The sequence below is a fragment of the Epinephelus moara genome, chromosome 13 (genome assembly GCF_006386435.1).
Source record: "Epinephelus moara isolate mb chromosome 13, YSFRI_EMoa_1.0, whole genome shotgun sequence".
In the NCBI taxonomy this organism is placed as follows: domain Eukaryota; kingdom Metazoa; phylum Chordata; class Actinopteri; order Perciformes; family Serranidae; genus Epinephelus; species Epinephelus moara.
Window position 1 is genome coordinate 28,477,166 of NC_065518.1, and position 18,566 is coordinate 28,495,731.

Consider the following 18,566-nt stretch of genomic DNA (forward strand, 5'->3'; position numbering starts at 1 on the left):
GTTTACATCTGCTTTTCTTGTTTTCTGATGGTAGATGAAAACTCACACTTAATAAATGACATTTTAATCTCACAAAAACACAGAAGTCGTTTTGCAGTTGCATCACTGGAAATGCCTTCACTTAATACACTTGATATTTCGTTTGTGCATTGACTTTACGATGCCTCGTTTGCTCTCAGTTGTGAACTCACATCTATCACTCTTCAACTGCATGCGTGAGAAGTGTGAAAGCTGATGATGGCACCCAGTGTGAATAAAAACATTCACTGCTTGATGGCTTCAGAGGACTTGTGTTAACACCTCTAAGTTGTTTGTTTTACCTGTCAAGCTGTTCAGAGTCATGAACACAGAGTAAGCACACAGTCTCCTCTTGACGTTTAGAAGTCTGAGCCAAAGTAAGTGTCGTTTTAATGCATAGATAAATTCCCCCTGACATTTGTTATATTGATGCACGTAATGCAGAAACACATTTTTATCATTCTTTGACACTTGGTCTACTGAAAGCAACAGATCCTTGAGCATTTAATTTTCTGCTGTATCAAACTGGCACCAATCCGTGACTTCAGTGTACCATTATTACTGTTACTCTAGTTAAGATGACTACAGGAACTGACAAAAAAGGTAAATGTATTATGGTGCGGTAAAAATAAATGTATGTGCTGGTGCACCTGAATGAAAAAAGTTAGACACACCAGTTCAACCAGTGTAAGAAGTTACAATGGAGCCCTGCAAGAGTCTGTTCAAGTTATCTCAGACCTATAACTTATTGTTTCAACTTATTGTCACACCAGTGAACCTCTCTCAGAACAAAACACTCCAGCATATGTCACAAAACTTTTATAGGAGTAAAAGGAAAACAGAAAATACAATACACATCAATAGTGCATGGTCTCTATTTTATATACATGGCAACACTACCAAAACTAGAAGAAAACCAGTTGAGATAAAAGGACATTTCTGTTTTATTACAATTTATTTTTAGCCACTCCAATGGCTCGGCTCTAAGGATGGTATCCATCACAGTTTAGAGACCAACTTCCTTCTTCAGCTTTCAACTATACATGCTGTTTATGTGTGTCTACACAGATTGTACAGATGCCCCTTTGTTCTCACATCTCTGATAGAGGTAATGGACAGAACTACCGAAGTAAACTTAAAATAAACCAGAATTATTTTCTTGTACCAGACAACTGGCCTGACAAACAGTCAGCATAATGAATCTGGCTCTGTGGTTGCTTATCTTTTTTGTCAGCTCCATATCTGTGAATTCATGCAGTGCCAGACGTAACTTTTTAATTGTTCTAGGATGGCACTTCCCTGATTGAAGACTTGAGACATCATATCACAAATTAAAAAGTGGGGAATATTTTGCCACAAAGTTACAGAATGAAAATTTCTTACAGAGTTTTAAATTAAACAAGACAGAGATTTGAAGTACGCCTAATAAGTCAGATTAATCAATTCATATCCATTTAGTAAAACCCTCCCAAACAAGTCTATTTGCATTATAAAGAACTGATTATGCCCATGTGTAAGTGTAGCTAAGTCACATTTTATTCTCAGCTCAGGATTGAATGATTTGTTATGAGAGTGTTTTCATTTATTTATGCATTTATTTATTGATTGGTGCAGTGGAGCCCCAGTCAATAGCCGAGGGAGTGTAAGTGCAGAGCATACTAGCACTTACTGTAGCAGACAGGCGATCCTATCCATAGTACATCGATCTGACTTAACACTCTCTCTGTGGTTGGATTCCTCCCGGAGAGAGACAGAAAGGATAACTGAGGAGGACGAGGGGGAGTGACGAGGGAACCGGAGAAAGGGCGATAGATTGACAGAGAAAGTCAGATGGAAAGAAGGAGTGAAGCTGAGGCAGTCGGGTCGATCGCGTTATTGGACTCCCTCAATATGTAATCCGGTGTGATGGTTGAGATTTGACATCATGGGAGAAAATACTTATTTTGGTTGTAGCGTCAGTTTGAATAAATGACATTTCTCTGAAACTTCTATATTTCACAGGCTATAGGTAATCCAGTAAGTTTTACATGAAGAGTATAAACCTTGCTACAAAAAAGCCATGTTCCCAAGATGAATTATCCCATGTAAGCCTTTAATCATCCCCTGCAGTACACTGCTGTAATTCATGGCAATCCATCTAATAGCTGTTGAGATATTTCAGTCTGGACCAAAGTGGTGGACTGACTGACCATCGTTGCCATCTTTAGTAAACTTATAGTGAAAAATCAGAAAAAAGTAGCAAAATTGTGTAACGGGCATATTTTTGCTTGTCCTTAAATTGTCTGGTGACCTCTCAGATTTTTCTTGAGACCTCTTTTGGTTCCAACCCATCTAATCACAGGCACTCTGTAAAGCATTTCATCAATTTATTTGGATTACTTTTTCAGTGACATTTTTATGCCTTTACTGGACAGGGCCAGGAGAGAGATATGCAAGGGAAATGAGTGGAGAGAAGTATGGGGCATAACATGCTTGATGGTGCCTCAACCCAGCAAGCCTATCAGTACATAAATACCATTTAAATTTTGAGGCATCAAGCCATAACAGCCAGAATACATAGGACACAAATGCAACATGACACGTCTAGCCGTAGCATGCCCTTGGCAGAGTGTGCCCATTATAATCAACAGAAGCTGCTACACTGACCACAGAGGTGAAGCTTGGCTGCTCGGGCATCGTGCAGCTCTTCTCTAGCTGGTCTATTTTTTTATCCCTACATGCAGCTCTGTGGCCATCCAATCAGTAATAACTGCATAGACCTGCATGAAAAAAGTTCAGTCTGTTTGAAAATGATGCATATAAACCAGGGGCAATGTTAAGCAGCAGAGCAACCTCGTGGGTACTTTTACATTTCACATTAAAAATTAAATCAAATGTACATCATATAGTTCAAACAATCCAGGTGTGAAGGGAAGACTGTGGGAACAGGGAAGAACTAACAAGACAGGTGTGACAGAAAACAGGCGGGAAAACACACAAAGACAGGAAGTAAAACCAGACACGACACAAATTTCTACAAAATAAAACAGGAAGCAGATTTAACATGAATGAATAACATGAAACAAGGAACACAAACAGAAAACTCCTAAACAAAGTCCATAGGATAACAGAATATAAACAAACCCAGGATCATGACAGACAGAGTCTGTGTAGCAGGTAAAAGACATCGCTCCGCTCCGCCCCGCCTATGTGACAAGTCGTGTCTGTGCACCATGTAATTTGGCGGTAAGATGACTTGAAACGTGACTGTCCTCTATGCATTACCTACAGTAAATCTCTAGGATTGTAGAGAAGCCTTGAGAGACAAGTGAGGGAAAAAATCCATGATCCATTTTTTAGGTCTGACCACATAGTTTTCTCACCTGTTTATGACTTAAAAACACATGGAACAAAAGGTGTTGCCAGGATCATCTTTCTAGGTTCCTTTTTCTTTTTTCCATCTGTGAAACTATTTGGGGAAACTAAAACTCACCTGGATGACAACACAAATGCTTTTAGTCCTATCTAGAACATGAAGTAGTGGTACACTTCAGCCTCTTGTGGCCAAAATGACACAAAACAAACACCACTGTCCAAATCTTTTTTTCACACAGTAAACACAGGAGAGAAAAAAACTTGAAGTAGAATTGCTAGTCAAAGGATCTGGTGTCTTTTTTTTCAGTGCCATCAGAGCTGAAGGTCTGAGAGTTCGTCAAGGTGGTGGATGTTTGAAGTTGAGAGAAGCAAATATCAATCAACCTGCAATGTGCTTGTCCTCTCAAATAAAATAAAAGAAAGCCAAAAAGTGTATAGGGCCTTACTGTAAATTTGAGACTGATTAGAAAGGTCTGACACAATGTGGAGACTATATGGTGTACCTATCACCTCGACCACACTCCCAATCATTTAAGATAATTACATAGAGGTATCACTATTAATTTCTCCATGATATATTGATATTTAAAATGCAAGCTTAGCACCTTTAACCGGCCTTTAAATATTCAACACATCCTCTTGGATTTCAGACCTGTGATTGAGTCACACTAAAGGAGGTGATAGAGAAGCAGAGGATCTAATCCTCAGCGTCTACTTCTTTCTTCTCTTTATGATTTATTGATGACACTTTGGATCGACTCCAGCCCAGTTTGGGGGGCAGCGGATGGAGGAAAGGGTGTGAGGATGGAGGTGGAAAGGTGAGGGTAGTAGAGATGTCAAGGGGAAGGGAGAGAGGGAGACAAAGTAAGAGAGAGAAGAATAGATGAGGTGAAAGGGAAAACACCAAGGGAGGATACTGTTCAAGAGGCTGGTAGAGAAAGAAGTGAAGGTACTTTTTTTTTTTTTTTTTTTTTTTTACCTTGATCACGTATTTGTTTTTCCTAGAAAAAATATTGCAGAGAGACGGTAGAAGAACCGTACAGGGATCATGTTACTTTACATCCCTTTACATTTATGATAGTGGTGACATATACTCGAGGTATTGTGCTGTACAGTTACTGTGCTTCATTCATCAGATCAGACAAGGGCACAACTGTGATGTTATGTTGCCTTCACTTGATTTGGGAATTGACCCTTTGCTAAGTCCTGCCTCTCCAATGCAGACTGGCCAATCATATTGTTGTGACCTGAGTCTTAACACGGGGCATCATTTGTTGGGACCTGACCTTGTAACAGGCCTCCAATGAAAGTATCAATATGGCTATCGGGAATAATTAATAATTATTCTTAATATGAATGGGGGAAGGGCATAGCAGACCCTTCTGTCTATGTTCTACCTCGGTCAAGGTCCAGGACAAAGAGCGGGCCAGCAGCTCAGGAGAAAAGAGCAACAAGTCTGATGGAGAGCAGAAAGGTCTCCTTGTTGGCTTGTAAAATCATGGGGTCGCATGTCCCTGTGATAGTAATGTCCTGTCAAGTTTGAAGACTGGTCTCTCATTTAGGTCTGACAGTGATCCATCCTGTAGAGAAATGGCTGTCCTTTGTTTGAAGAACAAAGAACTTGCGGTCTTGGCTAACATTCTCGATGGCATGACCCAGAGGAAAAACCTTTACATGTCCAGTTTAGATCTTAACAAATGACAAATCATCTGTGGTCCAGTGAATCCCACAATATCATCAGCCAGCACTAACAAGGGTCCGCTGCATCAACTCTCATGCAATTGTTTCAGATTTCCTTCATTTTCAGGCTGGTTTTGTGAATTTCATTTGTCAGGATATATCCTTCAAACACATATTGGAAATCCCTTTGTTTGCTTCTATCGAAATAACTTTCTCATTTGTCCATAAAAAATTGCAAAATTTCTTCAGGAAGTGCAGTTCGCTACAGTGTGGGCCCCACATTAACTCCAACAGCTTGATGGACCATCACAAAAGGGCGGGGCTTAGCATCGGGTCAGTTGTGGCCTGCACCTCACATCAACTTGGAACTGTTCAGGTGCTGACTGTGGCAGAAAATTTTATGCCAAAATGGACATTTGGGGTGATGTTGTTATATTTTTTTTACCTTTTGTATGTCAACAAATCACATCTTTAAAAAAATGAAATAACAAAACCCATCAAAGTACAGGAGAACTGATAGTTGAATCCTTAATTAGGTTGAGGACAAACAGAAGCGTTGACTCATTTATTCGCTAGTTCACATATTATAACACACATTACTTCTCCTACTTTGTGTCACTAGTCAGTAGCTGGCTTCTATGCTTTCTATGATCTACATGGTTAGCCTAGCTTAGCATAAAGACTAGAGGCAGGGGGAAACAGCTAGCCTCGGTCTGTGCAAAGTGGGAAAAATACACCTACCACAAACTAAAGCTGAGAAATTAACATGTTTCTCGGTTAACCCACACTCTTCAAGTGTTAATGTTACAGAGAGAGAAGTGTGGAAAAGTGATTTTGCTGTCCAGAGGAGAGGGAGAGAGAGAGAGGACACAGACAAGGATACAGCATCTATGAGCAATGATGGCCATTAAACAAACTGTCTCTCCTTCCCTCCCTCTTTCTCTCTCTGTCTGTCTCTCTCTCTCTCTGTGAACTTGTACTGTACAGCATCTGGATTGGACTGCTGTATTTTCTTGTCCTGGGTGTCCTTATCCACCTGGATTCTCCTCCATTAGCTAGATTATCTCCGTACTACAAGTGGGTCAGCAGATCGGCCATAGCTTATTAGTCAGAGGGAGCAAGGGAGGGGATGCTTCAGAGATAGAAGGAAGAAAGATAAAGATGAAAACGTTTGAGCGGAAGTGTGAGCAGAATATTTTAAAGCTTTACGAGGAAACATTTGCATGTAAATCTGTGCCTGTATTATCCACCAACATTACGATGTGGTAATAGAGAGGAGCATCCTGCAGCCTTCCTTGATTTACCCTGTGTTCCCAAATGAAATCCTGCTTCCATTAGTCATTGGTGGGAAACCCTCTCCGTGCACAGAAAGTGAATATACTTCAATCCAGAGAATGGACTCTGCTGTGTTATGTTGTGTATCTTGTTAGCAAGAATGTAGATTATAATAAAATGAAGTCATAGAATTGCTTCCAACAACTTCAACTAAGAAGTCAGGGCAGTCTGTTCAATATGTTACCTTGAAGGCAAAACCCAGGACAAAAGAGTCCACAGAGCACTTGCTACTGCTTGTAAATCTTAATTGCTGTGAGCACACGGTAGTATTTAAAGATAGGTGTATCAACATTTCCTCCTGTGGATTTTGGCAGCTGGATAGTCAGATGGCACTGTGGGTTTCTGTTCCAGTGAAAATGACGCCCTCACTTGTAACTTTGGTATTGTGGTCACTAACAGGATTTAAAAAAAAAAAAAAGAAATTATAATCTCTACGAAGTGACATCATTTTACAGAGTCTGTGGGTACTGAGGCTGAAGCCTGTAATTTACTAAATTGGCCTGTGCAACTCCAAGAAGGAAAAGGAGGACAACATAATGTTATGTGATTTCATCCACTGGCCAAAAGGATGTGCTGTAATTCAGCCCAGTCGCCAGAAAAAAATGTTGGCATTGTATATTTCTGCACAGTTACATTACATTTGTACATTTCATTCATATTGTATCACTGTTTCTAAAGAGACACAGTTGTAATTTCACGTATATCAGTTGACTTCAGCATCAGGAGGTGGAGGGGATGGTGGATGGCATGACACCTAGGCGGGACAGCTGCTAATCTGCAGACTACTGTCCAAGACCAACAAACAACAACACCAGTTTTTTGTGAGCCATTGCTGTTTCCAGCAATGCTTGTGGCACCAAAACTGAGTATTTTAAAGATTATTTTTTTTGTGGGCTTTTGCCTTTAATGAAAGGACAGAGAGTGAAATGGGGAGACACAGAGAGATTGGGGACCGACATGCAGCAAAGGGCCGTGAGCTGGACCCGAACCCGCCGCTGCCGCAGCGAGGCACCGCCTCCGTACGTGGGGCACCGGCACTATCCACTACGCTACCGACGCCCCAAAACTGAGTATTTTAAGCCATAACATGGTCTTTCCCGAACTATAACCAAGTGGTTTTTGTGCCTAAACATAATTATACATTAACCATGGCATGATTAAAACATAATGAAATCCGCTACATAAGAATGTACAAATGTTACATTATCCATGGTTTGTAGAAACGTACAATGCCAACATTTACTGTGGCGATTGGATCGTGCAATTGGAGAGTTGCAATGATTGTGATTCCAGCTTCTTAAATGTGAATATTTTTTGGTTTCTTAAATCCTCTCTGATTGTAAACTAAATATCTTTTTTGTGTTGTGGACAAAATGGGACATTTGAGGATGTCATTTTGGGCTTTGGGAAACTCTGATTACCATTTTTCATCTTTTTTGGACATTTTACAGACCAAACAACTCAACAGCTAATCAAGGAAATAATTGGAATATTCAACTGGTTCTCACTCCCACCTCATCAAATACCGACATTTGGCCAGTGGCCCATCTGTGTCAGACACTGCTGCATAGAGGCACCCCTTAGCCGTGGTATGGGAGGAATGGAGGACAGGCAACGGTATTTGTTGATGCTCTGGGCAACTACTGTAGTAGTTTGTGAGAAAGTGTGTAAGTGAGAGTGAGAAAGTCCACACAGGAGGGCAGGGAGGGGATGTGGATGCATCAAACAAACTCTGGATTTTCACCTGGGACACCACTGTTATGCCAATTGAGTTGTTTTAATAAAGACATAGTTTGCTTGTATGTGTAGCATACTATGCTTACATTGGTAACAAATACACCCTTTTTTAAGGTAAACCATGATATTTTTTCTAAACTTTACCATGTTCTTTTATTGCCTAAACCTGATGAATAATACATAAGAACAAAGTTTTTTACCTGTATTCTAAGTTTATTTTGAAGAAGACTGTATGCATTCAGCAAGCAGAAACTGTACATTTCTTGTGAGAACAGAAGTAAATTGACATGCCAGAGGAGCTGCATATTGCAAGTTTATATGACAATGGAGATGGTGCTGTTTTTTTTTTCAAAACACTGCGTTTTAAGGCACCCAAAACGCCACTGTCGAGTAAACGACCAGCCAAAATGCAACAGAAGTTTACCATTTTTGGTTGAAATTGTTGTTATCGTATAAACCTAATGGACAATGAAAATTATCATTAGTCGCAGCCCTAGTAGGCTCTGTAGAAGCTGATAATATGTAACAATCATGAATATCCTCATAGGAATGTGTATTTTGTCAGTTGTTTTATGTTTCACACAACATTCAACAGTGTTTACAGAGAACACTTGATTCTGAGCGTGTGCATTACTATCAGGTAGCGTCCTCATTATGATATTGAATTATTGTGGAATCTGTAAGGATACTTTTCTCTAGTTGTACAAAAGTGTCACTAACACAAAGGTTGACATCAGTAATTTATTTTTTAAGAGCACTTTGCTTAAATAAAAAGTTCCTTTATTTAGATTGATTTGAAGTGGCTGAGGTATCAGTGGGATACCAAGCTCTGCAGTTATCAAATAATAACACACATATTATTGTTTGATGAGAGAAAGAAAGTCCCTCAGGCACAGTCACAAGCAAATTGGTTTGTTAAGTTTGATTTTGTTTGACCTGGGAACAGTTGGTTTGAAGTGGACTACTTTATATGCAGCAAAGACACAGTCACATTTTGCAAGCATTTTTTGTTGACATAGTTTGCTACAATTACAAAATAATGAGTTTCCTGGAGGGAATGAAAGTAAGCATATAACTTTATTACTGTTATGTATTATTAAATATGTGCTGCCCTTACAGATGTCTTCTGTTTTTATTAGTTTTACGCTAACTGCACCTCCTCTCCCATCAGAGCTCTTACAGAAAATGGAGGAGGGTGCAACAACGGGGTCTAGTACTTAGATTTCCCATTGGGATATGCAAACTCTGAAGTGTCTGTCTGAAGTGACTCTGAGCATCACACTTAATGTCAACCCTATGTACGAGTGCAGTTCAGTGGCTAAGAAATGACTTTTCTGCTGAGGGGCAAGAAGAATTCCCTCACAGTATGTGATTGTTGCAAGAGAAAGAGAGATATTCAGTAATCAAGCATGACTGTGAAGAAGAAGTTGGTTAACATTTGGGTTAGATAAGCAGCAGAGTGGGTTGATGGCAGAACGTGTTGCTGATGAAAGGCTTTCAATCTGATTCAGCATGAAAACACTCCATCTGTCTGTTCTGTGGTTTTTCCTTTCTACACTTCTCTGTAATGATACTACACTCGCTTCAACGTTATCAGCCTCTCTTCATTAGCTGGTGTCCATGCAGCGTCCTACATTGTACGTGTTGTTTAAGCATGTGTTGTAACATAATGATTGGTAAGAGTTGCTTTTATGGTGCACATACTGTTGCACTTTAACAATACACTGTGTACACAAAACCACCTCCTAAACACACATACACTCGAAGAGCTATCCATCACTCACAATCTGTTTGTTAAGGGACATCTAGTGTGACAGCTTGCTTGTCACTGATGTGGAGGCGAATAGAATGCAGGCAATATATGACTAAAGGAATATCAGTGAAGAGGACAGATGACTTGTTAGTTCATAACAAGTGATAAATGATAGATTAGACAAATTATGATGGAGGAATGTGCAGTGGTAAAGCAGCATAATCCAATAACATAGCAATTTAACAGGTATCGTTAAACAGGTATCGCAGCCCTTTGACTATGGATCAATCAAATCAAACCACTGCCTAAATGCATTTCTCAATATTTATGATTATGACTCAGTATTTCACAGATAAATGATTTCTTTCCAGGGTGTTAGTGTTTTGTGTGCAAATATTATGTGCAAAATGACAGCTAGCTCTGTATGGAAGCAATCTGTTTTCTTTATCAAACAATAAATAAAACATTTTCTCACTATGGTTGGCACATTTAGGAATTAAGTGTGAGGACAAAAAAATGGCAGATATTATTTTTCAGATGAGCTTATTAATAAATTGTGGGGAAAATTGGATATTATGGTAAGAGCTAGGTATGAGACAGTAGTACTTTATTGTATTTATCTAAATACTGGTGTTATTTAGTGAAAAAAATGTGACTTATGCATTGAGTTGAATAGGTAACTCAATCTACTTGCTTCATGATCATGTATTTGTGAAGGGGGGCCTTTGGAGTTTTTGAAAGGTGTTTTTTTTTACCAAACAAACCTATGCTAGCAGTTTTTATCCGGTTTCCACAATTTATGCAAGGCTTAATGCATCCCTAACCCACCTCCAGAGAATAAAGCTATTGCTTGTTCTCTTTTGGCACTTTGAAGGGCAGAGCTAGCCTTGTAACCAGAAGTATATGCAAGCTTATAGTTTATTTGCCCTGGCAAGTGTGTCTGGTCCCCCTAACGTTTAGACAGATTTTCAGCCTACCTGGCCAGAGTCAGGCCAAACACCAGACGATGATCAGACGATGACTGGCAGCTTGTGGAGCCTTTGAGCTTTACCTTAATTGTGTGATGACATCATTTTTGGTTCATGCAACCTTGTGCTGGGGACATTCAACTTTAGCATTTATTTGGTGTCAATAGTTAATCTCCTTGTAGCTCTGTTTGGGTCCACACCAACTCCTCAAGGAAGTTCTTTAGCTTTTTAGCTAATAAATGCTCCACTTTGTGCAACAGTTAGTCGCTAACTTTGTCTTTCTGTTGCTGTACAGGTAGTGTGGAGTCACTTCATTACAGGTTATATTAATAAAAACAGCTGCCAACTGCAACTGAAAACATGGTTGATGAGAGTGGCGATGCGGGCCAAAAACCAAAACAATCCACCAAAAGAAGCTAAAACTGCAGAATCTGTTGTTTCGACACTGCGACCCCTTTGCCATTACACACATTTGTTTGTTAATAAAGAAAATCAGCTGTAAAAAGCATGTTAATGAAAAATAGGATCAACACATATTTGATCTGTCTCTGTATTTCATATTCACATCATTTCTCTTACTTTTGGCAACTCAACAAACAATATAAACAGGCGTGTAATTATCAGCCCTCTACATGGAATGATCACTGGGGTTAGCAGTGGATGTGCATCATGTCTGTTTTACACACATTGTGCCACCACGATGCTGAAAACATTACAGAATACCCAAAGTCATTTGTCAACTTGCCTTGCAGTGAGAATGCCCCAGCTCACCTCATTAGGTATTCATTCGATGCATTTCCAACATTATTTATCTCATAATTTTCTTTGCTGATAACACAAACTCCCCAGCCTCAAATCGAGTATGAAATCTGAGGAGACTCCATCAAAATTTGTCAATTCCATTTATCTTTTCTCAGTCTATCCATCATGATTTGCATAAAAGAACAAAGACGGAAACCCAGCCAGGGAAATGATGAAAGAATACACTTGTGAGTTTCCCTTTATATCTGTCTCTGCCTTTTGGTCCATCTATAAGTCATCCACTTCTTATTTTCATCTGTCAGATATAGGACTGCGTGCTACCTAACAGTATAACAGTGCAGTAGCTGCAGGAAGACAGATGGGTGGATGAGTGAGATGGACAATAGATGAACAGATAGATAAAGGCAGACAGATAAAGGTTAGGTGAGGACAGGACGGGTTAAACACTGGACACTGTTCTACATTCCTGAGCTGCCTAGCATACTTTCCTAGTATAGCTCCTTCTGGGTGGCATTATATCTGATGTGTGTGTTCCAAGCTACTGTTGCCTTTGTTTTGGAGGAGATGGAGCTGGAAAGCTGTATGTATACCATCCCTCATGTGTCTGGCTGCTTTGGCACAAACACACACGTTCACCCTCTGCGATAACTTATGAAGCTACATGCCCAGAAGAGTGTGAGTGTGTGTTTGTGTGTGTGGTTTTGTGCATGCCATATATCTTTTTTTTTTATTGCATGACTTTTACAGTATGAATCTCATTACATTATTCTACGAGTTTGTCCTTGCAAGGAGGATCTCTCCGTATCAAGATGTATCATATCAGCATGACAAGATGTAAAAAAGTTTTTCGTCCTCGTCTCCGTCCCTGCTGTGTAGATCTGCTCCATGTGCTTTAGTTTGGGAATTCTCCTCACGCAAACTCCCTCCAAGGTTGGGCCTCCCCCATCCTCTCCTGCTTCTCATTTCTCAGTCCTCCTCCAGTTGCCCTTCCCTGTATGAGCATCATCAACACTGGCACGGACTCTGACGAAAACAGCGCACGACTTCCTGTCGTTTCCATCGTTTGTTTGATACACTCCATTTCTCCTCGGCTGTTTGTTCATTCCAGATGAGGGGAGATGGGTCAGTTTTCACTGAGCGCACCAAACTTCATCTGGCTCTCATCAGGGGCAGCAAGTGTTTTTTGCATGGACTATTTTTCAACAGACATCATTCATCATCCCCTTTTATGTTTGTTTGTGCAGCCCTGTCTGACGAAAAATTACACCAATATTTGTATTATATTGCTCTGGGGATTTATAGTATGTCGATGGCACTCAAAAGTGAGTTTTCCCATTGGTATCCTAATTGTGTTACCATATATTTCCCATGGGGACTATAATATTCAGCAGGGGAATCATGGTGAATTCACTGTACATTCTCTATCTCATATAGCCTGATCATCATACTGAATGGCCATTTTACTGTCGCTTTATTATTCAGTCTAACATTTTGGGTATAAAAGCCATTTCTGTGCGGAAGAGTTTGTTTTTTTAATTGCATCAATCATTAATCATAAATGACTGATGTATGTGTTCTTTCAACATCCTGGAAGAGGTTAGCAGTAGTAGTTGCTCAGAGTGGTTAAAGTGGACGTATTATGCTCATTTTCAGGTTCATACTTGTGTATCTTGGGTTTTTCCCAGGACATGTTTACATGCTTTAATGGTCAAAAACACTTCATTGTCCTCATGCTGTATGTGCTGGAACACCTGTATTCACCCTCTGGCCGGGACGCTTCGTTTTAGCACGTGTCTATTTAAGCCCCCTTTCCGAAAAAGCCGTTAGCAGCACCATAAAAAGCTTCTAACCACTACTGGACAAGTTCCAGCAGGAATATTATCTGAAATCAGGTTGAAATTTACAACATCTTCAACCAGGTTTACATGTTTTCCTGACTCTAGCATGTTGCATGTATGTTAGCAGTGTGCTGGCAGCAAGGGAATGACTGTAATGGTGAATAGCTTCACTCTCTACTGTGAGAAAACACCAATAAAAGCTTCTAAACACAACTGGACACGTTCCCACAGAATATGATCCAAAATTGGGTAGGAATGAATAACAATGGCAACCAAGAATTCCTGTTTCCCTGCGTTAGCATGTAGCTACATGTAGCAGCGTAGGCAACATGATATAAACACCTGCAGGAGTGTGCCTGGAACAGATGACCATATGAAGACACCCAGCACACTATGATGTCATACTATAGCCAGAAAAGAAAAAAACTGTTGGAAACACAGTGTATTTATGGTCACCTCATTGGTCCCCATTAACATAATAGTTAGACCCTTCGGGATTTGTGCTTTTTTGCTTTCTTGCTGAGAGATAATTCATATTTATATGGCAATATCTATGTACAACACTAAAATACAATATTGTCTTGTTGTCATTTTTATGGCCATTTCTTTGGGTCTGGCAAACAGAGATGAAATACCTGTTCTTCATCCTACCTACAACTGTCTGACTGGTTTGGTATTGTTGAACTGAAGCCCAGGGTGACAACTTAAAACATCCTGTTTTGTTTGACCACCAGCCCAAAACCCAAAGAGCTTATAGCTTACCATGATATATTACAGAAAAAAAGTAACAAATGCTCACAACTGAGAAGCCGGGGCCAGAGTATAGTTAACATAAATTAATCACACCTATGTGTCATGGGTATTACCATTTATCATCATTGAATGAAACACTTGAATTGATTTTAAATCAAAAAGAAAAAAATTGCACATGACCAAGCATAGTTTCTGTCCATGCCCGACCCAAGGCAGCAGTTTTGGGCCTGAGCCCAATTAGAAACCAGAATTTCCACCACAAAAATATTGTATAATATATTAAAATTATCTATGACAAGCTAAAGTCAGCTTGAGTCTATTCAGTGGGGTAACAGACGTACACGATCTCTGCCATGCATCTCCTCCTACTGAATGTACAGCCCATCCCAAATGTGTGTAACATTTCTCATCATTAATAAGTGCGGGAGTCAGGATGGGTTGATGGCAACACACAGCCTATACATTATTCAGCCTATACATTATTCATGACATTACACAGACTATATGGTCGACATTAAAAGAAAAGGAAATTGGAGCAAACCTGACCTGTTTCAAGCTCCTGGTAATTCTGAAAAATTACATCCCGACCCAGCCCTAACGAGTCGGGCCCTATTGGGCTCAGGCAGAGAATCAGAGCTCTGGTCTCTGGTCAAGCTCCTAAAACCTTAGATGCTACACTTCCCATAATGCAACTCAGCAGTATCATTTCGTTACGCCCTTCCAAACTTATTCACAGTAGAATAATGCACTTCATAATTCCTGAATTAATTTTGACATGTAATTTTGGTGAAGTCCATTTTTGATGTTATTTTTCATTTCCTGGGCGATATGATATCAACCTTTATAGTCCTGTTTGGAATGATAGGTTGTCATGGGGTATTCATATGTCACTTCTTTTCCTTCTGTGCTTCATAAATGCCTATTTTTAATTGCAAGTTGCTCTTTTGCAAAAGTGCCACTTGATTCCTTTTGACCTGAGTGTCCATGGTGACCATTACAGAATATTACACAGCTGCTGATGAGATAAACCTGTTCCCAGAGACCGCCAGATAGTGTTAACCCCGCGTCTCTCCGCTGGTGATGGGAGGGCATTTCTGTGCAGTTCTGTTAACTGTTTACCCATTTACCTTCTCTCTGTAGTCCGCAGGCCATCTGTCAGCTCTGTGTACGTGTGTGTGTGTGAGAGAGAGAGTGTATTTTTTGTTTTAATACTACTTTAGTGCAACAGACCATAAAAGGCTCGTATTGGGACACCTCAAACACACACATTCATTTAGGGAGTTTCTTGCAGTGAAGGTTACCAACGGGCTTCTGCACACACACGCACATACACTGCCGGACATGTGTTGCGAGTTTGTCAGACAGACAGACTTGGAATCAGCACGAGGAGGGAATTCCTTCATCTGCACGCCCCTTCAAGCTGCACATGTGCTCAGCATCTGCTCCACACACACATACACACACATAAGGAGAGTGAGTGGGAGAAGAGATGACGATAAACACTGATCAAGAAACAAAAAAAAAGCTTTTTTTTTCTAGCATTCCACAGTCTTTTAAGCGCTGTCCTTCTAACCTCTCCATCACAGCCTGAAAGAGCCCTCTAAAGAGCTGCCGGAGAGGCTGTTAAGAGTGCGCGCCGTCTCAAGGTTACGAGGCGGACTGATCTGATGCTGCTCTTTTATGTACTGTGGATGCCACATTCTCCTCTCAATGGCGAGTGATTCACCCGCTCTTGACGTCTCAAAGGGGATCCACATATGCCGCTTGCTCCTTTGAAGGTCGATCGTGTGAGGGTGCATGTGAATATAAGCGTGTTTGTCAGGCACACAAACATTGCGTGTACGCTGCACTTCATATACAAGCACAAACGCATGCACTGCAGTGTGTGTGAGGTGTTTTTCTAACTTTCTGCTCTGTTAGTCGCAGTTGGAATGAAAGCATATTGTTTGCCAGAACACATGTACTGCAGTCATCTCTAAAGGCAAGAATGCAAATGTGATTTGGGACATTAGAGGATTAATTACCACTAGCCCAGTGAGAGTGGGAGAGCATGTAATACATGCAATATATAATTGGCAACATAACATTGCCCTTACATTTTCTGTGTTTTTATTCCCAGATGATAAAGTAGGTTCTGTAGTTTGAGCTGTTGTAGCAATTAAAGGCTTTGGTTTGTTGGTGCTGCACTAACACATCTTTCTTTCTCTCCACATGTTGCAGGATGTTGGAGTACTCCCCCAGCCTGCAGAACGTCAGTTTTTCAGCGGTGAGGACGGTTCGCGTGCTGAGACCTCTGAGAGCCATCAACCGAGTGCCAAGTGAGTGCAGACCTACTGGCCTTTCACACTTAAGCTCTCTATTACCAGACTCTGGATTCCAGAACACTCTGTCCTCTAATATCGCAACACTTGTGGCTTCCTCTGGAGACAAATACACGTCTTTGATCTTAAACTGAAGCCAGGCTGCTAAAGATACAGACAGTGTGTGTGACTTTTAGGCTGACCATTGCTTTAGGCCATTGTGAGTGGCATCAGTGCAAGTTTAGGGTGTTACCACAGATGATCTGGTGGTGTGTGAGCTTCAGATGTGAATCTCTTACTCTTCACAAAAAAATTCAAAAGTTTTATAACACGTCCAAACATAGTGTGAGCTACCTAAGGGGTAAGTTCGGTAATTTTCAACTTGGACCCTATTTTCCCATGTTTCCATGTCCAAGTGACCAATGGGGAAAACATACAAACTGTCAGTTTTCATCCAGTATAAAAAATATATCAAAGTCACCCTCTAAATGGGCCTTAAAATAAGCTTGTAGCCTCAATATTTCAAGACTGCTTTATCTTTGTCATCAGAAATGACAAAGGCATAATGCAAATACATAGAATGTAGTCATTGTAAAATTCAGTGTAAAATCATCATTGGCCCTAAAACATTTTGTCTTTGGATAGTGAATCAAAGAAGAGGACTAGCCAGAGCCAATGTGTGTGCCACACACTTGAACCAAGCTTTTAATCCATAGCAGACCACTTATGACATCATGTAAGACTATATTTTCTGGTGTTTGAGCACCGGTAGTGTGATGGAACTTGACCACATAGTTATTAGTGGTTGTACCCGTACAGTGTGTAACATCCGTAGCAGACTGGGAGACTACACAGAGCCCCCTGTGTACGTGCGTACCCCTTGTCAGTTTCTGAATGTGCATTCACTCCCAATCAGAAGACATAACATCATTACCGTGACACGAAGTTGTCACTGTCAGTTAGGGATGTTTAAATGTTACAGTATAGCTAATGCTAACAGAAAGGTGTCATACTGAAAGTTTGCAATAAAAGAAAAAGTAAGAGATAATTGAGAGGTATAGAGAGAAATGTGCATGAACTCTCCCCCAGTCCAACACTTAACATCTGTCTGTACGCTAAATATGAACCTTGAAACCTGCAGTTTCCCCCTGCTTCCAGTTTTTATGAGAAGCTAAGTGGCTGCTAGCTGTAGCTTCATATTGACATCCTGCCATGACAGTGGTATCAGTCTTCTCATTTAACTCTCTGTAGGAAAGCAAATGGGCTATTTTTTTTAGTAAGAATCCCCATAGACCACCATATTAAAATGCACAAATGTACAGCAGAAATAGACATGTTTACAGCAGGGTACAAAAATCAGTTTTGGTCTCTATAGCTCATTTCAACGTTCATGACAACTGTATAACTGTATAGCCCCTTTTACACTGCCAGATTTTCTGCGAATGTTAGGCCATTTTGCCGGCAAGCTGCGAGTGTCTAGACACACAGAGCCGGATTGGCGAGTTGATCCGAGGTGCCCAATTTTCCGCCGCATAGGGGTAGACATATTGGCGTAACCTTTTTGGTTTAAGAAGAACGAGGCGCCCCTCTGCCATGGGAGGGGTTGTTGATGACTTGTTGGAGGAGCTGTTGATGACGCTGCACGTGCGAGCCACTGGCGGTGGACTAACAGGAAACAGCTGATACCAGGAATGAGCAGCTAGTAGCAAGAGGGAAACGTAAACCTGAAAGACACTGTAAAGATGAGCAACTGGGGAGACAAGGAATTGTGCGCCCTCCTTGCCATCGTAAATGAAGAGGCCATTCACCGTCAAATGACAGGGACGGTGAAGGACAGGCCAACTTATGAGAGAATCACCGAAGGACTGACCAGCCGCGGCTTTCCTCAGAGTGCGTCACTGTTTACGTCACACACTGAGCTACACGTTTTGTTACTTGCTCACGCCCCCCATTGCCCCGAAAAAGGCACATTCTGTATGTATGTTTGCCGCGCCCCCCAATTTTGTTTTTATTCTGCCAATGCTGAACGAAGACTGATAAATCAGCTACTTTACCTTTTATATATTTG

At 40.7% G+C, this 18,566-nt stretch overlaps 1 protein-coding gene across 1 annotated transcript in view; it reads left to right on the top strand.

Moving 5' to 3' along the window:
* cacna1g (calcium channel, voltage-dependent, T type, alpha 1G subunit) overlaps positions 1-18,566 on the top strand; it is a 210,569-nt gene that overhangs the window by 30,544 nt on the left and 161,459 nt on the right. The window contains exon 3 of the mRNA XM_050059547.1: positions 16,419-16,516. Within this exon, the coding sequence (XP_049915504.1) occupies positions 16,419-16,516 (98 nt within the window). The remainder of the gene's footprint in view (positions 1-16,418; positions 16,517-18,566) is intronic.